This window comes from Elephas maximus, chromosome 16, assembly GCF_024166365.1.
Source record: "Elephas maximus indicus isolate mEleMax1 chromosome 16, mEleMax1 primary haplotype, whole genome shotgun sequence".
In the NCBI taxonomy this organism is placed as follows: Eukaryota; Metazoa; Chordata; class Mammalia; order Proboscidea; family Elephantidae; genus Elephas; species Elephas maximus.
The window spans coordinates 395,969-419,994 of record NC_064834.1 but is presented as its reverse complement, the minus strand read 5'-3'; the positions used below and the strand labels follow the sequence as shown (position 1 = coordinate 419,994).

Here is a 24,026-nt window from a genome sequence, read left to right as displayed (position 1 = left end):
GCCGGCTGCGCGGGACCCACAGGACCCTGGCCTAGCTTCTCAGTCTCCCGCTCTCCGCAGGGGGACGGGGAGCGCGCTCGCCCACGCCCCCCACACTCTCGGGCGCACACCCAGGCGCGCGCCCGCCGCCACACACGGGCACACGCACACCGCTGCCTGGCCAGGGATGGCGAGTCGGCGGCGGCCTCGAGTGGTCTAGGGCGCGCAGCTCGGTGCCCCCCATCCTGAGGGTGCCACCGGCGGCCCGGCCCCGCCCCGCCCCGCCCCGCCCAGCCTCCCGAAGCCTCGGAGCGGGGCGCGCAGTGGGCTGCAAAGTTTCGCGGCAAGAGTCGGTGGAGGCAGCGCGCCGGCTCGGGCTCAGCTGGCTAGAGTTTGCGCGGCGTGGACTGACCGCACGCCTGGCTGGCTTGCCTCCCTCTGTCCCGCGCCCTGTGCCCCGCGTCAGCCCTGCGCGCCCCGCGCACCCTCCCTGCCGCCGCGGGCTCAGTCCGCAGCCTCCAGGGCGCCGGGGCTCTCCCTGCTCCTCCCGGACCTTTGGTCCTTCGTCACCGCCACCCCGCCATGGCCAGTGGCCCCGCTTGGACCAGCTCGGGCCGGGGACCCCAACTGCTTCTGTTGCTGCCGCTGCTTCTGCTGCTGCTGTGGGACGCGGGTGGCAGCCACACGGCCACCGCCTGGCCCGCGCCTCAGTCCTCCGCCGACGGCCTGGTAGAGGACAAGGACCCCCAGCGGTCTCCGGGGGACACGGCCACAGCGCTGGGCCCCGGCGCCCAGGACATGGTCGCTGTCCACATGTTCAGGCTCTATGAGAAGTACAGCCGGCGGGGAGCCCGGCCCGGAGGGGGCAACACAGTCCGCAGCTTCCGGGCACGGCTGGGTAAGTAGAGGGTAACCTGGAGGCCCCCTCCTCATCATTCTCCTCCTTCCTCACAGGTCCGTACCTCCCACCCCCGCTTGCTTCTGCTCACTGACTTCATTCTTTCATTCACTCTTCACCAAGCTCTGAACCTCCAGTGGGGACACCAAAGTGACACAGAGTTCTGTCCCTTGGGTGCTCCCAAGCCTGTGAGGGCAGAACATTCTTGGCACAGACCACTCAGAACCAATCCATAAGCCCAGGATGGAAATGGCATTAAGCTGGGGGGCATCTGTTGTGTTGGCTCTTGACAGGTAAGGAGGCCACGCTGGATGGATAGAAGGCAGCCCTAGTAGAAGTGCCCACCACTGGGCACAGGTGGAGGCATGAACCTCGGTGGGGGAGGCAGAGTGAACTGAGAAGTGTCTGAGATGCCTACCAGAGGGACTGGACTTTTTCCCCCACCCTGGGCAGCAGCATAAAGTGTCCAGACTATGGGGTTGGAGGAAGGGTCCAGAAGCTCTGAGCAGTGGGGGCACCCCACCCGTCTCCTGTCCTGGGCTCTGACAAATCCTTTCCTCTTCCCCACACCTTGGATTACCTGGCCTGGGGTCTCACTGCTGGGCCCAGGGCACTTCCCAAGACCCGCCTCAGCAACCTCATGCCCCCACAGGCCCCAGGCAGCCACAGGGGTAATGCAGTGGTGACTACTCATGGTTGCAAAATGCCATTCTAAAAAATGTGGGTGAGGGTCACCTGCAGCCCTTGTGGTGGGGAAGGCATTCACCAGGAGAAAGGTACTCAGTGTGCAGGGTTCTCTCCTGGGTGGAGGGGAACAAGCTCAGAGATGGAGTCAGACAGCTTGGGTCACATCTGTCAGCTGCTGCTCACTGGCTGTGCAACTTCAGGCCAGGCATGGGAAGCTCATCCTTGCAAAACTAAATGGGGGGAGCACCTCCATCCCCCCATTCTCCACTGAGCCACCTCCTCTGGCAAGTGTCCCATGGGCCCCAGGCCAATCGGCTCTTCCTTTTTCCTTCCTGGTACCTTTTATGCAGTACTTGGGATTCATTCTACAGCATCATGATTAAGGAAACCACTCAAGAACCATCTGGCATGAACGTGGCCTTGGGTCAATGGCTAAAGTAACATGGACTTCAGTGTCCCTGTCTATAAATGGACAGGGCATGGCAGTCCCTCCCCTGGGGAGCTGCAGAAAAGATTAAATGAGGTACCGTATGTAAGCCCCTGCCAGCGCTGGCCAGATAGGTCTCTGTGCGTGGTATGTCTTTGGGAGCAGAAAGTACGGTGCTAAGAACTTTGTATTCATATGGGTTTAAACTTGACCTTGTTTCAGAAGTAATGCTGCCCATTAACTCAGTCCTTCCAGGAAGACTTGGAATTGAGGAAAGTAAGGCCGGCTAGGTCACCGCCTCAACCAGGGTTGAGCACAATGCTGAACCTACTTGCTTGTGCAGCCCTGGGCGTGGAGGTGCACAGGTCTGTGCTTCCGTTTTCACAAAATACGGGTAGTACGAAGGGCAGTGAAGCACACAGTGGTAATCCCCAGAAGACTCTGGAGACAGTACATCAAATCCAGCACTCCCATTTTATGGATAAGGAAACTGAGGCCTGAGATGTAGGGAGTGCTATTCACAGTGGAAATGCTGGTTCTACTGCTTTTTTCTCCAGCAGATATAAGCCCAGGACCTGGGTGGGAGAGGTAGAATGGACAATTCTGAGAGATCATAGTGACTGTGGTGGAGTCTGGGACTGTCTGGCACATCCAGCACACCTCTTTGGAACCATAAGGCAGACAGTGGTGTGAGTCACAGCTTCTACACCTGCCGGCTGTGTGTGTGGCACAAGCCACTGTGCCTCTCTGAGCTCCAGCATCCTGTCTGCAGTGTAGTGGTGAGGATTAAGTGAGGTAAGGTGGCCTTTGTGCCTAGCATAGAGCAGGGGCCCAGGCTGGTTAGTTTCTCCTCCCGTCCCTTGATTCATTAGAGCTGTTTTTTTCCAGCCCTCACCAGTTCCCAGCTGTGCCCGCTCCGTGATCCAGTAGCCCAACTGGGAGGAGGTACACATCTGAGCAGGAGCCTCTCATCTTGTAGACGAGGCCACAGATGTGGGAGGCTCCTGCTCTGGTCCTGGAATGTGCCTACCCCTTGGCGGGGTGTCATTTCTCGCTAAACAACCAATGCGTCAGGTCTTGCAGCCTTGGTGTAATAGCTTGTGTTCCTTTCCGCCCCTCAGGCAGCAGAGCACAGGTTCAGTGTGCTGGCAGTGAAGGTGGGCCAGCTGGGTCCACATCACAATTCTACTGCTTATTGTATGATCTGGGCAAGGGGTTAAACTTGTCCGTGAGTCAGTCTTATTCCTTATAACACAGGGCTAATGCTCCCTACCTGATAGGGTTGTTTGAGATTAGATTAAAATATACATGTGTAAGGGTGGATAGTTTATTAGCTATTGTTATTATTACACCGAGTCCCTGGGTGGTGCAAGCAATCCATGTGCTCAGTAGCAAATCAAAAGGCTGGAGGTTTGATTCCACTCAGAGGAACCTCAGAAGTCCTTGTGATCTGAAACACCAGTCGTTGAAAACCCTTTGGAGCATAGTTCTACTCTGACACACATGGGATCGCCATGAGTCAGAGCCAACTTGATGGCAACTGCTTTTTTATTGTTATTGCCATTATTATGTTCACTGCATATCTCCTTTCCCTGTCCCACTACCCTGGTGTACCCTGTGTTCCCTATTAAATCGGCGTCACTGGACTGTGCCTTGGAGCCTGACCCTAAGGGTTAAGGTTAGACCTTCCCCTGCTCCCTGAATGACCTGTGTTCAAATCTAAGCTTTGCCACTTACCCACGTGATACTGGGCAAGTTACCTAATCTCTCTGAGCTTCAATTTCTTCATTTCTAAAATGAGAGTAATAATACACACCCATCTGTCGTAATGCCAAAAGTGAAGCTCACTTCAGTTCCCCAAGTATTACTAAGCAGGTGGTTAGGTGGCAGGTACTACAAGCTTGGAGGATGCGAAGATGGATGGAATATTGGCCATGCTCCAGGGGAGCTCACAAACTGGTCGGGAGAATGGAAGTGGGCCTGTGGGACGGGGGTGCGATGGAGCAGTAACAGGAGGTGGGCATTCCACGGAGCTTAGAGGAGCAGCCCCAGCCCAGCAGGGGAGGAGCCAGTGCAGCCTTCACCATATGGGAGGCCTGAGACAGACTTTGAAGGTCAAGAGGGCCTTAGCCAGGTGTGGAAGGGAAGTCATCCACTGTGTGGTGGAACCATGAAGAGTCTGGTTTTGACGAGGAACTAATGTGCCTTTGAATTGTGGTGTTGGTGAAGAATATCGAATGTACCATGGACTGCCAAAAGAACGAACAAATCTGTCTTGGAAAAAGTGCAATCAGAGTGCTCTTTAGAAGCAAGGGTGACGAGACTTCGTCTCACATACTTAGGACATGTTATAAGGAGGGACCAGTCCCTGGAGAAGGACATCATGCTTGGTAAAATAGAGGGTTAGTGAAAAAGAGGAAGATCCTCAATGAGATGGACTGACACAGTGGCTGCAGCAATGGGCTCAAACATAACAACAATTGTGAGGATGGTGCAGGACCAGGCAGTGTTTCGTTCTGTTGTACACAGGGTTGCTGTGAGTTGGAATCGACTGAACGGCACCCAACAACAACTTGTGAGGAAAGTTGGACAAGTAGGTGGTGGCCAGGTTTATAAACAGCCTTCAATGCTAGACAATGTAATAGTAAACGTGCATCAGAGAGAGAGAATAGAGAATGTTCATAAAAGAAATGCATGCTTATTAGGGAAAGTCTGGAAATCACAGTAAAGAAGATAAGTCAACCCTAATCACAGACCCAGACATAACCAGTAACCAGTTGTCACGGAGTCATTTCTAACTGATGATGATTCCATGTGCGTCAGAGTAGAATTGTGCTTCACAGAATTTTCAATGGCTGATTTTTTGAAAACAGATACCCAGGCTTTTCTTCAGAGGCACCTCTAGGTGAACTTGAACCTCCAACCTTTTGGTTAGCAGCTGAGCACATTAACTGTTTACACCACCCAGGGAGAGACAATTAGCCACAAACTTGAACCTCCAACCTTTGGGTTAGCAGCTGAGCACATTAACTGTTTACACCACCCAGGGAGAGACAATTAGCCACAGTAATATGTAGGTGGAATCTTCGGATGGATGGGTGGGTGGGTGGATCTCCATTGTTTTTACCGTAATGGAATAATATTTTCAACATGGAGGTAAAACTTATTTCACTGTTCAAAATTATGTCTTTTTTTTCCATTATTGGTCATCCTGAACTGTTTTTATGCCTGTTGTCCGTTTGCATTTTCCCTGTGGAAGTTGCTTCCTCATATTGGACTTCTTTCCTTTTTCCTACTGATTTGCAGAGGTTCTTCATATAATAAAACTATTAAGGCTTTATCTCTGATAGATGATTTCTCTTTGAAGCTCGTGTATGCCCAGGGGATGAGAAGATGCAGGGATACCGTTGCAATTGAGGCCAGGCCTGGGTGGAGGCAGGGTTGGAAGGATGCAGAGTTAGGGATGGTTGTGAGAAGATGGGATGCAAAACCAGTAGGAGTTAGGGAGCAGTTAGATGCAGGATGGAAGAGGCCATGAGCATCTTCAGGCTCCTGCTGAAGGGGTTGGATGGTGGTGAAGCCTCCAGCAGCTGGAATGAGGACGAGGAGTGAGTGTGTGGTATCTGGAATGTAGCCACCGTGAGGTCACATGGCCAGTTTGCATTGAGCACAGGCCAGGTACCAGGCTCTGTGCTGCAGACTTACAAAGGTGACCTCACTTGATCCTCACAACCACTTCAGTAGGTACATACACATATCCTGCCTGGTTAACAGAGGAGGAAACCGAGTCACAGAGAGGTTCCGTGACTTACCTAAACCCTGTAGCTAGTCAGCAGTATAACTGGGATTTAAACAAGGCAGCCTGCCTCTGAAGCCTGTGTGGAAGTAGATGATCAATACGTATTAGTTTCCTTCTCTCCTCTTCAGCAACCACTGCCCTGCCTACCGCCTCCTTCTTCCAGCTTCGGTGGTTCGTCTTTGGCCCAGTGCTCTCCAAGCCTTGTCACCTGTAGCAGGCACTCAGGACTATTTCAAGGGCAGAGCATGAAGGGGCGTCTCTCCAGGCGGCCTGGTTTCTGTTTATATGGGGCAGAACCCTCGGGGGGGTGTGCTCGGCCTGAGGACTGGCCAGGAGGGACCCTGGCGCTAAGAGGCCCCTTCTCCAACCCCTCCCTTCCGGGCCTATCCTCACTGCCCTCAAGAAAGAGAATGAGTGCCCTGCAAAGTGCTCTGGTCAGGGTCTTAGTCTTTCTGGAGATCCAGAGAGAGATCAATTTGTTTAATAAGGTCAGTCCTTTCTTTCTTGGAGAGGCAAGACTTAAAAATTTTAAATAATGATTTATGTTTGCAAAACATGTTGCAGTTCACAAAACCAGAACCAAGCCAGTTGCCATATGCTCACCTCCGACTCATGGCGACCACATTGTGTCAGAGTAAAACTGCACTCCATAGTATTTTCAATGGCTTATTTTTTGGATATGGATCTTTGGAAATAGGCATTTCTTCAGAGGTGCCTTCGGGTGGAATTGAACCTCCAACCTTTAGGTTAGCAGCCAAGTGCAGTAACCATTTGCGCCACTAATCTTTTTACATTTGCTGGGAGCAGATCACGTTACATGCAGCGTGGGGTCAAACAGACGTGGGTCCGCAGTCTGCCTCTGCCCTTACCAGCAGTATTACGGGGGGCAAGTTATGCACCCTCTCTGAACCTCCATCTCTTTATTAAATAAATGATCCATTCGGGCTCCCTTCATTTTAATAATGAGGAACTAGTGTTCAGAACACCCAGCACAGGGCCCAGCATATAGCTGGAGCTCCATAACTGTTAAACAGTGCTATTGTTGTATTAAATATGAGAAAACCCAGGCTCAAGAGGAAGGAACTGGCCCAAAACCCTGCTGCCCAGTATCTCCAGCTGGGTTTGTATCATCAGCAGCATCTCTCCAAAGAATGAGACTTACTGGCCCTCTTTAAGGATATGGTTACCGAGCCCCAGGGCAGCAGGCCAGGAACCCCCTTGTTAACTGAAATGGGTAGACTTAGCAACGATCCCCCTCTTTCCTTGTTCCTTCAGTGCAAGGGCTGCTTCCCACCAAAAACCCACTGCCGTTGAGTCGATTGTGACTCATAGCGACCTTATAGGACGGAGTAGAACTGCCTCATAGAGTTTCCAAGGAGCACCTGGCAGATTTGAACTGCTGACCTCTTACGCCACCAGGGTTTCTGCAGTTTACCTAAAGAGTTACCAAATATCACTCTTAACCAAAGGATCAAGCAAAAATCTAAGAGATTCTCCTTAATCAACCACTTGGTTTTTCAAACACATATGCCGAACAAAGCTTAAGAAAACATGAGAAAGAACAAAAAAGAGTAAGCAAAAAGATTAAGCAAAGGCTCCTTTTCCGAGAGCACTCACCCTGTCAGTGTCAAAGGGACGTGGAGTGGGAACACGTGGGTCCGGAAGATAGGATCTCTTTTGCTGGCTTCTGCTCCCCAGTCCAGGTCTCCTCGAGTTTGACTGGATGTGTAGCTTCAGAAATCCTGGACGACTACACCATTAACTGTTGTGGGGGAAAAAACATCTCCAAGTTTAGTAAAGCAAAAAGAGAGTTTTATTCAGCATATATTCAAAAGGACAAAAGTTGAGAAGCGGACAAAGCATGTTGCCAGAGCTATGTCTGCCTGAGTCCAAGGAAATATTACAGAGTAAGCAAGAATGGGAAAGTGGACAAGCATGCTGCCACAGCCATGTCTGCCCCAGTCCAAGGAAATTACAGAAAAGGGTGCTTTGGCAGGATTTATTCCAGGAATTCAGTCATTTAACACTTACTTCTGAGCACTAACTGTCAGCCAGTGCTAGACTCTAGGGGTACAGAAGGGAATGAACTGGCAAAGCCCTGCCTGCTTGGAGTTTATGTTCTAGGTGGAAGACAATAAGCAAACAAATGTATATCTGGGTGTTCAGAAGTGCTATGAAGACAAATGAAGCCAGGGAGGTAGACAGGGTGATGGAGTTCCTCTTCCAGCCCTCTGGAGCCAAGGCTGCCCTTCCCTTCACTGAGGGTACCATTTGAACAGGGGAGCGCAATTCGGGCAGAAGGAATAGCTGTGTCAGAGGCCTGAGACAGGAAGCCCAGACTTGGAAGGACAAGGAGGCCAGTATGACTAGCTCGGGGGCGGGGGCTGTGAAGCTGGGGAAGGAGGCACGCCAGATCAGGAAGGACCTTGGTGGGGCATTGAGCTGTATTTTGGAGCAGTGGAGAGCCACTGGGGGACTCAGAGTGAGGTGATCTGTGTGAAGGGTGCTCCAGTACCCAGGCCCATGAGGACTGTCCGTTGTAAAGCTACAGGTGGGCATCTTTGCAATCACCTGCCTGCCCAGTAGTCTGACACCTGGGCACCTGTGACCACCTTTGCTTCTACCCCAGTCAGCCCAGGGCTTAGCCTGGAGTAAGAGTTTCACGGATATTTATTGGAAGGAGGGAAATAAAGAAAAAAGGGTAGTGGGAGGAAGGGAGGAGGGCGTTTACGTCACCTAGTGTTGCTGTAACAGAAACACCACAAGTGGATGACTCTAAGAAAAAGAAGTTTATTCTCTCACAGTCTAGGAGGCCAGAAGTCCAAATTCAGGACAACAGCTCCAGGGGAAGTTTTTCTCTCTCTGTCTGCTCTGGGCGAAGGTCCTTGTCGTCAGTCTTCCCATGGTCCAGGACCTTCTCAGTGCAGGGACCCCGAGTCCAAAGGACACATTATCCTCCTGGCTCTTGTTTCTTGGTGGTATGAGGTCCCTATGTCTCTCTGCTCCTTTCTCTCTTTTATATCTCAAAAGAGATTAAGATACAACCTAATCCTGTAGATTGAGTCCTGCCTTATTAACATCATAGAGGTAGGACTTACAACACTGTGGAAAATCACAGCAGATGACAAAATGGTGGACAATCACACACAGTACTGGGAATCACGGCCTAGCCAAGTTGACACACATTTTATACACATTTTGGGGGGACACAATTTGTAACAGTGGGAGAGAGAAGAGAAGGATGAAAGGGAGGGAAGGGAGAAGATGGAGGGAGAGAGGGAAGAAGGAAAGACAGAAGAGAAGATGAGAAAAAAGGATCTATCTCCCTGACAAGGAGCCACAGGCACCAGCACACTGCACAGGCAGTGGGGACTTCTCTGAGAGCCTCTCTTTGTGGCCTAGGATCACTAAACTATGACTTCAGGTAGGTGCCACCCCTCTCTGCCACTACCTGGGTACCCTTGGGTGGCATGCAGGCAGGAACAGCCCAGGGAGCAGGGGCCAGCCTGTAGCTGTAGCCATTCATGCGCTTGGGGTCGGATTACCCATCCCCACCTCAGCAGTTCCCAGCAGGGAGGGTTTTTCTGGAGCAGGCTGTCTAGTGAGGCCAGAGATGTTCCAGCCAAAGCAGAGGAAGGACTCCTGCCTTGAGAGGAGGGTGGCACAGCAGGGCCGCTAAGGCCCCTCCCAAGTCCGAATCTCTGAGCGTGCCCTGTGATTCTCAGTCTAAGAGCAGGGCAGCACTTCCAGCTCCCCTTCCACACCTGTGCAGAAGTCACCTCTGGGGAGGGAGCCCAGGCAGCCATCCTCCACACACTGTTTGCCTGCATGCTGCTAACTGCCCCCAGGATAGGCCTCCCTCACCTTCCTCAGGTCATACCACCTTTGGCCTAGGTTGCTGTCACTGCCATCTTGATCACAGTTGTCCTTTCTGGCCCCTCTTGTGAGACTGAATTGCACCTCCAAGGGAGCCCACCCCTGTCCCCCGCAGTGTTCTGCTTTTCTCCTAGCCTCCTAGGCCTGTGGGAGGTCCAGGCCAGAGTTACTGCTTGCTGCCTGCTGGGCTGGGCTTGCTCTTGGAAGGACTGGAAAGGTCAGGCCTGAGCATCTTACATGTTTTCTAGTGAGGAGCATTGGCAGAACAATTTGTGAGTTAAGACTTGAACTGTACAAAAGAGCGCACATCTGCCGTGCTAGCTGGGTCCTGCTCAGGTGCTTGGATTTGGGGGTGGAAAAGGCCCAGTTAGTGTGAGAGGAGCTTGCTCTGCCAGCCTCTGTCCTTTAGATGAAAGTGGCAGGGAGGCACACTTTAGGACATCTCCTTTGTGCCTGGCAAGTTACGTAGGCTATTTATTTAATCCTCAGAACAATCACCTGAGATAAAAAAAAAAATAGAGGTACAGATTCTATTTCCCCTATGAAACCGGTGAGGAAAGTGGGGTGCCGTGTGTGGTGTGGCTGTGCTAGGGCCTGGGACCTCACTTCTGGGGCGTGATCTAGCCTGGGATGTGGGTGCAGGTTTGTTGGTGAACCTTGGCTGGCCCAGAGGCCAACCCCAGATGCTGCAAACACACAGCCACTAGAGTGCGCTATCACCAGTGCTCCCACCCCTCCCTGAGAGTTAGAATCCCCCAGGCTGCTGGTTAAAATCCTGGACACTCCAAAACAGCATCTCCAGGGGAGGAAGGGCCTTGGGGGACTATCTTGTTAACAAGTGTCCCAGTGAGGTTTGGGAAAGGCTGGACTAAAGACTATGACACCCAAGGCCACAGTGTTGGGGCGGGGCACGTTTAAGTGGTATGTATCAGGATGCCCTGTTCTTATGTGTGGGGCTATCGGGGGGTGTGTCACCTCCTCGGGGCTTACGTGAGGGAAAATAAGGTCATGTCTTTAGAGTATCTCCTAAGCAGAGACTGGCATTTAGCAGGCCCTCCACAGATGTACTTTTCCTTCCTCTCTTTCTCTCTCTTGTAGTCCCTTAAGAGCACATGGGATTCCCAATTGAATTATGCCTCCTTCCCAATAGAAAATAGCTTTAAACTGACTATATTGGTTAAAAGGAAGGAACGTGCTAGCTGATGCTGTGGGAGAAGGTGTTAGAGAGGCCACGGCCCTCAGAGAGCTCAGTGACCCCACACATACCTGTCATGACCTCCAGAGAGCTCAGTGACCCCACACAGACCTGCCACGGCCCTCAGAGAGCTCAGTGACCCCACACACACCTGCCACGGACCTCAGAGAGCTCAGTGACCCCACACACATCTGCCATGGCCCTCAGAGAGCTCAGTGACCCCACACACACCTGCCAGGGCTCGGGAGCTCTGTAGCTCCTCCAGTTTTACCCTGCAGACAGGAGAAAGCCTACAGCAGGTGCTCCTGGTCTCCTTTCCATTTTCCACAGCCTCAGAGGGGAGGCACCAGGAAAGTCCTGCCCCCTCCTGTGTTCACCCTACAGAGGACTTGGACATTTCAGAGCCCCCATGCTTCCAAGGTTCTGGTCATTATCCTAGGACTGCAGATAGGAGGCTGTGTCCTGGGTCCCTGGAGTACACCTGGTAGAATGAGGTAAGAAGGAAGGGGTGGTCAACAACCCAGGGAAGCAGGAGCGTTCTTGAGCTGCAGAAGAGATGATTGGTTGGGGTGCCTTATGGCTGAGGCCACTAGAGAGCATCCTGGAATCTGGGGACCTGGGGACTGCTGAATGAGCTTGTACAACCCGACATTGCTCACTTCATGAAACAATCTTAACAATCCTTCGGCAGAACTAACTGCAGATGCCCAAATGGCTGCTCTCTGAGCCCCGTGAACCCTTGGAAGCTCCTCAGAGTGCAGTGAAGATGTGAGGATCTTCACGTCACCTGACTTGGAGTAATGTACATTTAGCGATATAGCTATAGATATTATGGTATATGATGTTGTAAAACATGGGGCTGTGCAGACACGAGAGGGGCCAACTCTCAGGCGGACTTTGATCCCACTCGAACCATCCTGAACACGGGATTCCACCTTATCAATGAAGCTATTTGTGCGTTCTGTCACTGGGACCTTTGTTCATTGAGAGACAGTGGCTTTAGAGTCGAGCAGGTGTAAGCACAAACCCTGCCTGCTACCATGTTTTTGCCATGGTGTATTTGACAATTCCCTAACCTCTCTGACCTCCATTCATCTGTTCATTGAGGGTAACAAGTGGTGCCCTCATCAGTTTATTGTAAGGACTGCACATGGTGAGGTGAGCGCTCTGTCAGGAGTTCCTCACCCACCCCCAGCCCCTGGGCAGAAGACCCCTGACCACCAGGGCCCATCCGAGAGAGAACCTAAAAGACATGCCCTCTGTCCTTTCCTTGCAGAAGTGGTTGACCAGAAGGCCTTGTATTTCTTCAACTTGACTTCCATGCAAGATTCAGAAATGATCCTTGCAGCCACATTCCACTTCTACTCTGAGCCTTGGTGGCCCTGGGCCCGGGAGGCACTGTGCAAGCGGTCAAAGAATGCTTCCTGCCGCCTGTTGTCCACAGGCCCACCCGCTCGCCACCACCTGCTCTTCCACAGCCTCTCACAGAACACGGCCACCCAGGGGCTGCTCCGGGGGGCCATGGCCCTGGCCCCCCCACCACGGGGCCTGTGGCAGACCAAGGACATCTCCCCCATTGTTAAGGCGGCCCGCCGGGATGGTGAGCTGCTGCTCTCAGCCCAGCTGGAAGCTGTGAAGAAGGAACCAGGGGTGCGTAGACCCAGTCCCCATGCACCCTACATTCTCATCTACGCCAATGACCTGGCCATCTCGGAGCCCAACAGCGTGGCAGTGACGCTGCAGAGATACGACCCCTTCCCGGCTGGAGACCCTGAGCCCGGCGCAGCCCCCAACAGCTCCGCCGACCCCCGAGTGCGCCGGGCCACCCAGGCCAGCGGCCCTCTCCAGGACAACGAGCTGCCAGGGTTGGACGAGCGGCCGGTGCCTGCCCACGGCGCCCAGCACCACCACGAGTACGAGCTCTGGCCCAGCCCCTTCCAGGCGCTGAAGACCCGGCCTGCGCGCAAGGAGCGCAGGAGAAAGGGCCAGGACCTGTTCGTGGCCTCCTCGCAGGTCCTGAACTTCGACGAGAAGACCATGCAGAAAGCGCGGAGGAAGCAGTGGAACGAGCCGCGAATCTGCTCGCGGAGGTACCTGAAGGTGGACTTCGCGGACATCGGGTGGAATGAATGGATCATCTCCCCCAAGTCCTTCGACGCCTACTACTGCGCGGGAGCCTGTGAGTTCCCCATGCCCAAGGTAGGTGTGCTGTGGGAGCACGGCGGTGTTCTCAAGGTCATTTCGTTGTGCGTTGTCTCGGCTCCACCGCTTATTGGTAGGCAAGTCCCTGCGCCTCTGTAAGCCTGTGTTGATGCCTCTATAAAACAGAGATAGTGCCGGTCGCCGTGGAGTTGACTGTGACTCACGGTGACCCCGTGTATGCAGAGACTGTGCTCCACATGGTTTCCAGTCGTGGATTTTTTGGAAGTAGATCGCCAGGCCTTTCTTCAGCAGTGCTTCTGGTTGGACGTCAGCCTTTTGATTAGCAGTCGAGCACGTTAACCGTTTGTGATGCCCAGGGACTCCAGGATGACGCCTCCCATTTATTTCAGGCAGTGAACAGGTAGACAGAGGTCCAAGGTAGCAGCCTGTTGGGTGGGCACAGGTCACAGATGAATTTGATCTGGCCCATAGAGTCCTTTTAAAAGTGTTGACTTTGTTGAATTTGACTTTTTAAATCAGAACATTTCTTTTCAAAGCAGGAGACTCCCTCTCCATAGGTGTGTGGTCCCACCTAGCAACAATCTACAGAAGTGGAGTAGACGCTGCCCCCTGTAGATAGGGCAGGTCCCCACAGCCCCCACCTCACCAAGGCTCTTGTTTCTCCTCCTGGCCTGGCCCCCAGGGTGTTGACTAGCCTGAATCGGGGTTCAGAGCCGCCCCCCTCTGGCAGTGTGAGCTCCCTCCTCCCTCGCATGCAGGGCGGGGACCCTTGGAACCAATAGCTTTCTCTGTGCACAGCAAGTCTGCAAGACACAGCACTGGGCTTCTTGACCCATCTTCTCTGGCCCTGAGTTTTCAGATATTCCCCTGCCCTCCAGGCTGGGCTGGGGTGCCGTCCACCTCCACCCCCTTACCCCTCCCATGGCCTTCCCTGCAGTGGGCCCCCTGGCAGCTGATGTCACCTCCACCACACAGCACACACTTTCCCCCTGCTCCGCCAAGTTACTCTGCCAAGTTCCAGGTCATGCCTTCGCTTCAAGAAAGGAAGTCAGTGCATAAATCCAATCTGAACGTAAGTAAATCAGCCAGCGGCGAACCCCAGACCCAGTCATGGGGTGGCAGTAATCTGCTTGGGAATTAGTGGCTTCTCCTGAAAGCCATTCATGTGCAAAACGGAGGAAAGGAGGCATCCAACAGAGAGACAAGCATCTTTGGGAGGGCTGAGCACAGGCTGGAGAGGTGCAGGACTGGAGCGCTGCAGGCTCCCAGCCACCAGCCCAGGGCTTACCTGTCGGCCTTCTGAGACGGCCAGCTGGAACCCCACAAATGCAGCGTGTCCCTGCACTGCTCTCACCCCCACTCCCTGCACAAAGGCCTTTCTCATCATCTGTGCTGTATAAAACTCTCTTTGGTCTGCAATGAGCTGAAGTGGATGGCTTGTTTGTGTTTTCCTTGTCCGAGCTGACCAAGGAAAAACATTCTGTTTTTGCTGCTGGGACTGAGACCCTTCCCCACGTGAGACGCCACTGGGATGAGGAGAAAGCCAGTGTGGCTGCAGCAGGCCTGCTTTCTGATCCAGGCCACGTCCTAACAGAGGGTATTTGTCAAGTTGCTTAGTCATTTTAAGCCTCCATTTCTTCCCCAGTGAAACTACTGTGCAGTGATACGTGTCCCACCAGGCTGATAAGATGAAATTGCGAAAAGATGTGACACCCTTAAGTCAGTACACCCAGGAGAAGTCAGTTTCCCACCCCTCACCACTGGCACACACACCCACGTGAGAAATCCTGCCTGCCCCCCTCAGACAGAGGCTACCACTGCTGGGCAGCCAGGACCCCAGGGGGACTGGTTGGGCACCTCCCTTGGCTGTCCTCTGGATAGCACCTCTGGGCTAGGCGTATGGGGATGTGTGAAGCACAAGCGCCCCCAAGTGGCCAGTGCCATGCAGAGGGTGTGATTTTTCTCACTGCAAGAGCCTGGGGGCTCTTGCAACAAAACCCAGTGGGGGACTCCATTTGTGGCTGATCCCAGAAGAAATGTGTATCATACCCAGGATTTTGCCTTTTCCTCTGGTTGACACCTTTTACATGGCTTCAGCCACAGAATAGCAGCAGCACAGTCTGTGGTGGGCGGAGAACCGGAGAGTCAGGTACAGTGTAGTATTCATGCCCCTTCCCTGCCTTGCAGATCGTCCGCCCGTCCAACCATGCCACCATCCAGAGCATTGTGAGGGCTGTGGGCATCGTCCCAGGCATCCCGGAGCCCTGCTGCATTCCCGATAAGATGAACTCCCTTGGGGTCCTTTTCCTGGATGAGAACCAGAACGTGGTTCTGAAGGTGTACCCCAACATGTCCGTGGAGACCTGTGCCTGCCGGTAAGACCAGTTGCTCCAGGTGCATGGAAGGCCCCGCCTCACCTCACGCCGGCAGAGCACTGTCCTCAGGACTTTCCAGGGTGAGGACTGAATAAGGGGTGCAACTACAAATGCAGGGCAGAGCACAGAGGCAGCCCCACTGGGTCCCAGAAGGATCCTCCCATCAGGGCACCATTTTGGGATGCTTTGTTTCTAGTGGCTTAGCTGCTAAATGCCACGCTAGGTACCCTTGAAGGAATCTGGGAATTGGCCCTGCCTGGAGGATCCCGTCTCTGTATCCTCGTGCTCTTTCTGTGATGGTTGTCTTCTACCCTGGGGAGGAGATTATGCAGATTGTAGGGGGCTCAGCACCCTCACATGGCAAGAGCCTCTGTGTAAGTGTCAGCTAAAGCACTCAGGCTACACGCTGATCCTGGAAACAGGCCCGAACGATGGTATAAGTGTCTGTTTTCTTTCAAACTCTGCTGTACAAGCTTTTATACATATAACCAATGGGGGTTTCTTTTTCATAATATATATTTTATTTTACCACAAAAAGGAAGGAACAGACACCATTTTCCACAGAGGCAATCATGTTGGCTATTTCTGAGTTGTTTAAACACGCCGATTGGAATAACACGTACAGTCATATGTTGGAATACTAAAAAATAACCAAGATTTTATATTTTTGTAAGTTATACTTTCTATATTGTAGATTGTGTGTGTTACGTGGTTTTTCTGGAAATCCAATAAATGAAAAAGGTACAGTGGTATCTTGATAAGCCAGATGTTACCCATTTTGAAATACTGATCAATCCCAGTCTGTAAGGATGATGCCTTGGAGGCACAGCCCCCTCTCAGGGTCCCCACAGGCCATCTCCACACTGTTTTGTCCCTGCCCCAAGCTCCAGAAACTCAGCTGCTCCTTCCAGGGTCCTACCCCATCCACTCTGTGCCTCCAGTGCCCACTCTTGGTGGGCATCAAGGCAGGACACAACTCCAGGTGGGCAGAGTGGCCTCAAGGGTTTCCCTCCCGTCCCAGACTTCAGAGAGGACATCCACCGCAAGGTGTCTGAGACATTTGGAGTCGGAGATCTTTATGTGAGCTTTCAAGCCGGAGAAGATTCAACATAAGCAATTAGGCTGAGGGGCTTGAGAGGACTGAAGGAGCCATACGGTCGTCCGTTTGTACAATGGCCCCCTGCTTCGTCCTCAACAGCCCCAGGCCCAGAATGTTGTTGTTGGCTGCCGTCTAGTTGGCCGCCAACTCATGGCAACCCTGTGGATCTTAGGGTTCTCACTGGCTGATTTTTAGAAGTAGATCACCAGGCTTTTCTTCTTTGTCTTGGTATGGAGGCTCAGCTAAAACCTGTTCAGCACCATAGCAACACATATTCCTCCACTGATAGATGGGTGGTAGCTATTCGAGGTGCTTTGGCTAGGAATCGAACCCGGGTTTCCGCATGGAAGACGAGAATTTTACAACTGAACCACCATGGCTCAATTATTACAGAGTTTACATTTCCTCACAGTTGTAGTGTCTGAAGCTAGTTGACTGACATTTCTGAGAGAATATGGGTCCAGTTTGGGGTGGGGGTATAACACAGTCCTACTAGCTGCGACCCAAGAGAAGGACATGGTCCCCAGTCTTACGCAGAGGAGACTGAGAAGGTGTGAGCAGGTTCTCTGAGGGCAGAATGTAGAAGGAGAGAAGATGCATGAGGCATCCTTCTTTGGCCAGCAGGAGGGCGAGAAGCCAAGATTCTCAGCCTCCTCTTGGCCCTGCAGGGAGCTCTGGACACTCACACCCCAGGGCCTCCTCACTGGCTTCAGGCTGCCCCCGAGTGGGCAGGGTGTGAGCTCCCAGTCACTCTGCCCCCTGTAAAGGCAGCCGTGGTGGCGCTGGGAGCCCAGGGGAGCCTCTGAAGAAGGCTGCAGCACCAGCCTTTGGGAGCAAAGCAACCAAAAATGGGGAAGGAGTGCCCAGAACCAGTAGTGAGGTGTCTGAAGACATCTGGGTGGAGCCCAGTGTCTCCACAGTACTGTCCCTGATGGTCCTGGGACACGTGTATGAGCAGCTGCCCTTGGGACCCTGCCTGATGGTCACGTGGCCCTTCCTATGGACAAGTCTGTCCACAGATCCAGTAAGGCGGAGTGGGGGGGTCCTTACACACACACACACACACACACACACACACACACACTACCTTGTTCTCACAGAACTGTACATGAGACTACGAGACTAAATGGTTCTTTTCACATTACTCTGAGTTGCTGGGGTGTCTCAAATTGGTCTGCAAGCTTAGCGTTTGCTGTGCCATGTTTAAGCCTTTTTGGAACAAGACAGGGTATAAATAAACAGTAAAATAGATATAAATATTGGGCCTTTCTAAGGCTCCAGATCTCTTTCTTCCCAATATTAGATCCTTATTTTCCCTTCCCCCTCCCTCAGTTTTTTATCATCCTTTCTGGCTTGAATACGATGGGCCTCCTGTAGTAGTTCTATCCCGTTCTTCCTGGCATTTGAAGTTTCTGGACGACCTTCTGAGTCACCCTGAATGCCTAGAGCTCCTATAAGTCTTCATTTCTGGGTTACTAGGTTGGGAGTGTAGGCTAAAAGAACGCTCCTCTGGGTCTCGCCAAGGGCCTATGCTGGTAGTGGAAGGGGCCAAGTGGTGGCCTTCATTCCTGGGTACGCCCTGCTGACATTGGGATGTGGAATGTGGTGTATGGGTAGCCTGGGCCCCACTCAGTGGTGAAAGGTACTAGCATCTATCACGACTCTTATTGTTTAGATACAGCATCTCAGAGCAACCTGGCAACTTACTGCCCAATTGGTGCTTACAAGAAAATAGGCTCAGGAAGGGCAGGTAGCATGGCTAACACCTTACCCAGGACCACAGGCAATGTCAGAAATGTCCAAGGCTGTCTAGTTCAAGGCCTAAGCATCCGTCTACCCCAGCTTCTTGGCCACACTATTAGGATTGTCTCAATAACACTGAATGACCTGCAGTAAAACGAGGCGTAAGAGGAAGATGAACGTTTACAGGCTGAATGTGTGAAACAAATTTTTCTCCTCTAAAACCGAAAGATCAGCATGACATTGTCTCAAGAACAGGAGGCTCCAATGCACAGCCTAGATCTGCATGGAGTCCTGAGGTACCCAAATGGGTATGTGTGTCTGGAGGGGACAGTGTGGTGGTGGTGTGCCACTGAGCCTTATTCCTGAAGTCATACATCCTCTGAAGGGCCAGGGCCTTTTAGAGATTAGTCTGTGTCATAAATACAAACAGTGTAACTAGACAGCTAGAAACTTTAAGGATGGAACAAAGCTTTGGAAAGCTTTTGATGCAACTCTTTCGCTTAACAAATGGGGAAACTGAGTCCTGGTAGCATCAGGTGGCTTCCTGATGTGTCCCAATAGGTGCCTCTCTGTGTTTGTTGATGTGCACTATCAAGTCAGTTCCAACTCATAGTGACCCAATAGGACAGAGTAGAACTGCCCCATATGGTTTCCTAGGCTGTAACTTTCATGTAACACAACAGATCACCAGGTCTTTTCTTCCATGGAGCCTGTGGGTGTGTTCGAATGTTTTGGGTAGGAGCCCAGCATTTAACCATTGCACTGCCAGGGCTCCTTCTCTATGTCTAAAACCCAAAAAAAATCAAACCCGTTGCTGTCAAGTTGATTCTGACGCATGGCGACCTTATTCGACAGAGTAGAACTGCCCCATAGGGTTTCCAAGGAGCGCCTGGTAGATTTGAACTGCCTACCTTTTGGTTAGCAGCCATAGCTCTTAACCAGTACGCCACCAGGGTTTCCTGTCTATGTCTAGAGAGAGATAAATAGATAGCTGCTGTCGAGTTGATTCCAATTTCTATGTCTAGAGTCGACTCCAACTCGTGGAGACCTTATATACAGTAGAACAAAATGTTGCCTGGTCTTGTATCTCCTCACAGTTGCCAGCACGTTCGAGTCCTTCATTGCGGCTATTGTGCCAATCCAGCTCACCCAAAGTCTCCCGTGCCTTCGTTGGCACTCTATTTTATCAAACATGATGTCCTGCTCCAGCGATTAATCTCTCCTGATGACATGTCTAAGGCAAGTGAGTTGGACAGTGTTCTGTTGTGATCCATAGGGTTTTCACTGACTAGTTTTTGGAAGTAAATTACCAGGTCTTTCTACCTAGTATGTCTTAGTCTGAAAGCCTTGCTGAGAACTGTCCACCACCGGTGACCCTGCTGGTATTGGAAGTACCAGTGGCATAGCTTCCAGCATCACAGAAACATGCAAGCTACCAGTGCAACAAACTAATAAACAAGTGGCAGTTTCTCTGTCTAAGTCACTCAAAATATGTCATTAGAGCTTTAGCCTGTAGGGAATTCATCTTCTGTGGCCAGGATGGAGACAGAGCTGTGGGCGAGGAGCCTACAGAAGGCTGGAGGTTTGTGGGGAGGGACTGTCAGGGAAGGAGGAAGACAGGTGGCTCTACAGAGAAGCTGACTTTGGAGCTAGGCCAGGGAAAGAAGAGTTGGACTTGTGTAAAGAACGTTTGATGTCAGCACGCGCCGAGGAGGGCTGGCAGTGGTCTCAGTGGGAAGACCCAGAGGGCAGAGCTAGCTTGCCATTTCAGGCTGGGAGTTGGACACCAAAGCACTGAGTTTAGAGTTTAAGGCATTTCCATTTACCGAGAGCTGGAAACAGAAAAACCCTTACTGACATACTGATGCTGCTGAGATTTCTTCCCCTTCTCCCACTCCCCCAAATAGTGATGTTCATTCAAGCTTTGGTCCATTTACCCTGCCTCAAGCCCTCCTCACCCATGTCTAATCCGCCTTCCTCCTCCACACCCTGCCACAGTCCTGTATGAGTAGGGCAGGTGAGCAGGGTGGTGGAAGTATTTATTTATTCAATTATTTGGCATGTGTTACTGTTAGCTGCAATCGAGTTGGCCCCCAACTCATGGTTACCTCATGAGCAACCAAACGAAACGCTGCCTTATCCTGTGGTGTGATCATTCACAGATCAGATCATTGTGCCCAATTGGGTTTTCGCTGGCTGATTTTCAGAAGCAGATCTCCAGGCCTTTCTTCCTACTCTGTCTTAGTCTGGAAGCTCCAATGAACCCTGACGAGCATCGTAGCAACCCGTAAGCCTCCACTGACAGACAGGTGCTGGCTGTGCATGTCGAGCCCTGGTCTCCCCCATGGAGACCACACTGAACCACTGCTGCCTCATATTTGGCCTCTAAAAAAAAAAAAAAATATTTGGCCTCTACCACGTGTCAAACCCTGTGCTGGATAGTATGTGCACACACTGTCTCCCAGAAGCCTTACACTACTTCTTTGTCATAAAAAGTCTGCAAACTTAAGCGTGCGTCGGAGTGACCTAAAAGGCTTGTTAAAACCCGGAGTGCCTGATTCAGGCTGAGACTTTCATTCCTGCCCAGTTCCCAGGAGCGGCTGCTGCTGCTGGTCCAGGGACCCTGCTCTCAGGAACGCTGCTCTAGTGAGTGTGTTGACCACCTGGGCACATCCACGAGCTCAGGGGCCGAGTCCTTCCCATGTGCAAATGGAAGCAGGGTCTCAGGAAAGTGCTTCACCCAGGCCTGTCTCCCATGCTCTCTCCACACGGCCCCCAGTGGGTCTAGCGCTGATCCCTCTGAGCTCAGCGGGACGGCACCGTGGGAGGTGAGCTGAGAGAGAAGGACAGTCACCATGCCTGTGTTGTACTCGAGATCAAGCTATGCTAAACCCAAGCCTTTGCCAAAGCTTTCAGCTTTCATTAGTCAGTCATCATCTCTTTTGCTTAAGCCTGATTGGATTCTGCTTTTCTACAACTTGCGCCAAAGGAACTCTAAGTGACACAACTTCAAAAAAGCAAATAAGAAACAGACCCTGTATTTATCAAACCTGTGTTCACCAAACCTGTAACACCAAATGACCACAAAAGTAAACAAAGGCAGAGATTACAGACACTTTGGTCTAGATTGTCTCATATTTTATGCTGGCCCGGGGTCCCTGGGTGAGGCAAACAGTTAACGCATTTGGCTGCTAACCGAAAGGTTGGACTTCAAGTCTACCCAGAGGTGCCTTAGAAGAAAGGCCTGGAGATCTGCTTCTGAAAAATGAACCGTTGAAAACCCTGTGGACACAGAGTTGTACTTTGTCACACGGGATGGGATCACCATGGGTTGGAATCAACTCAACAGCAGCTGGCTTTGTTTTGTTTCGTTTTGTTTTTCCTTTTCTAGGCATAAAAAAAAAAAACCATAATTCAGGTCTTTGGTCTTCAAACTTTGGACTTCTCTGGAAAAAGTAAGTGAGGAATTAGAAAGGACACAATTTGGAGTGGGAGGAGAAGAGGGCTGATTAAGATCTTTTGTGGCTCAGCCAAGTCTGCCTCTCCCTGAGGCCCCAGCTATGCAAAGCGGTGACTGGAGAGGGAGGGGGCCTTTTGTATGAGGACCCCTGGGTCTTCTGGGAGAACAGGACAAGCCACAAACCTTGTTCCCCAAGAGCCGGAGTTAGAGAGATCTGTTCAGATGCAGAAAGGTGACAAGGTCCCTGGAGAGTGGGCGTCTGGGCTCGTGACACAGGCTCGTGTAAGAAGCTGGAGGTTTGTGAAGGATGGCCCGTGACCGGCCTATTCTCTGGACCCAGCCACCTGATGCAGGGGCAGTACCTTCAAGAGAATGAGAGGCTGCCTAAAACACCTTTTACCTCAGTGTCCGTTCCAGGGGCGTCATTGAGACCTAGGCAGAAACCTGGGCCTCCCAGGGCCTCCCGGCAGCTGTGGTTAAGCAACTGTTAGATACGCAGGACCTGTCCCTAACAGCAAAACAACAAGGTGTCCCTGAGAAGCAATAATAGGTGAGGCCTGCTTTCTCCCTCCTCCCCCCACCCACATTAGAAAACCGGACTGATGCCATCCCAACCCCATCTCCTCTGGACTAAATCCAGGAAAAGGATGCTGCAAGAGGGAAAGATTAACCTTCCTGTTGATACAGACCAGGAAGCCTCAAGCAGTCCACTCAGAATAATACAAGAGACGTGGATGTACTGACATGCTGAGCTGGTGGAGCTGATAATACCAGGAACGTTGCCCTGCTCACCTCCGGGGGTACCATTCACACCCGAGTCTTTGATCCCGGAGTCCCTGGCAGCGTACACGTGCAGTCTCCACAACCAGCCTATGTGCCAGCCCTGAACACAGAAAGGACAAGTCCACAGTCCTTTACCTGAGTTTCAAAGCTGCCTGAAAACCTCAAGTTTCTTTTAATTCTTTTCATGGCAAAACTTGACCTGAAAGGACGTTTGCATATTTATTTGTCTGTTTCACTGCAGAAATACTGATGTGATTGATTACAGGGTGGTGTCCCTGACCCCTTTGTGCTATTACAATATATATGTCATATTACATTTCCAAAATCCGAAACTTCCAGAAATGCAAAACACTGTTGGCTGCAGGAGTTCCTGATAGGGGATCGGTGAGGTGCACGTTTGGTGTACGTGTCTCGAAATCTTAACTGCAGGTATTGCTGAGTGATGGGGTTGTAGGTTATTTTTACTCTCTATAATATGCTGTGTTTTCAGAATTCACTACACTATGTAAAACTCCCTGTTGAGTCGATTCTGGCTCATGGTGACCCCATGTGTGTCCGAGTAAAACTGTTCCATAGGGTTGTCAGTGGCTGATTTTTCAGAACCAAATTGCCAGGCCTTTCTTCTGAGGCACCTCTGGATGGACTCAAACCTCCAGCCTTTTGGTTAGTAGCCGAGTATGTTAATTATGTACTGCTGTTATAACCAGCAAACAAGTTCTGTCATCATGTAGAGCCTCCCTGAGCACATCCAGGCCACGCCCACACTGTCCCTTTGCTCACCCTCTGGGGTGTGAGGGTTTCTCCGCTGCCTCCAGGGACTGGAGCCCATTATGGATGCTGTCTTGTCGTCTGGTTCCTCCCAGCCTGCTCCCTGCTGAGGCAGAGCCTCAGCTCGGGGAAGGCCCAGTCCTGTTCATCCTTCCGCTGCCCAGTGGGGTCCTGGCGCTAAGTGGCTCAATGCCCAGTGCAGCTTCTGCTCCCCCTCCAAGCAGCGTTTCTACCTGCACCTTCCCATCCTTCCCTGGCAGTGTCTTCAAAGGATGGGGACGAGTTCTGTCTGGGGCTGCCATGCCAGACTCTGGACTCGCCCTTCCCCCACTGTAATTGCTAGCTGCCATTGAGTCAGCTCCGACTCACGGTGACCTTATGTACAACAGGATGAAACGTTGCTTGGTCCTGTGTCATTCTCACAATGGCCAGCACGTGTGAGTCTGTCACTGTGGCTACTGTGCAAATGTATCTCACCAATGGTCTCCCTCACCCTCAGTGGCCCTCTTCTTCACCGGACATGATGTCCTTCTCCACTAATTGATCCCTCCTGATGACATGCCCAAAGCAAGCATGTCAGTGTTCTGTTGTGATCCACAAGGTTTTCACTGACTCATTTTCAAAAGTAAATTGCCAGGCCTTTCTTCCTAGTCTGTCTAGTCTGAAAGCTCCTCTGAAACCTGTCCACCATGGGTGACCCTGCTGGTGTTTGAAATACAGCAACACACAAGTCACCACAGTACAACAAACTGACAGGGGTGGTGACCTCCCCAA

At 51.8% G+C, this 24,026-nt stretch overlaps 1 protein-coding gene across 1 annotated transcript; it reads left to right on the top strand.

The window, feature by feature from the left end:
* Positions 1-326: 326 nt before the first annotated feature.
* Positions 327-15,960, top strand: GDF10 (growth differentiation factor 10). The gene is made up of 3 exons (XM_049854940.1): positions 327-877; positions 12,138-13,060; positions 15,212-15,960. The coding sequence occupies exons 1-3, from the start codon at positions 562-564 to the stop codon at positions 15,401-15,403; spliced, it is 1,431 nt and encodes a 476-aa protein (XP_049710897.1). The 5' UTR covers positions 327-561; the 3' UTR covers positions 15,404-15,960.
* The last annotated feature ends 8,066 nt before the right edge of the window (positions 15,961-24,026 follow it).

Bases quoted from the DNA above. Each gene is read 5' to 3' on its own strand.
- GDF10 (XM_049854940.1), top strand. From the start codon at position 562: ATGGCCAGTGGCCCCGCTTGGACCAGCTCGGGCCGGGGACCCCAACTG. The intron at 878-12,137 runs GTAAGTAGAGGG...CTTTCCTTGCAG, and splicing joins CAGCTTCCGGGCACGGCTGG to AAGTGGTTGACCAGAAGGCC. The intron at 13,061-15,211 runs GTAGGTGTGCTG...CCTGCCTTGCAG, and splicing joins GTGAGTTCCCCATGCCCAAG to ATCGTCCGCCCGTCCAACCA.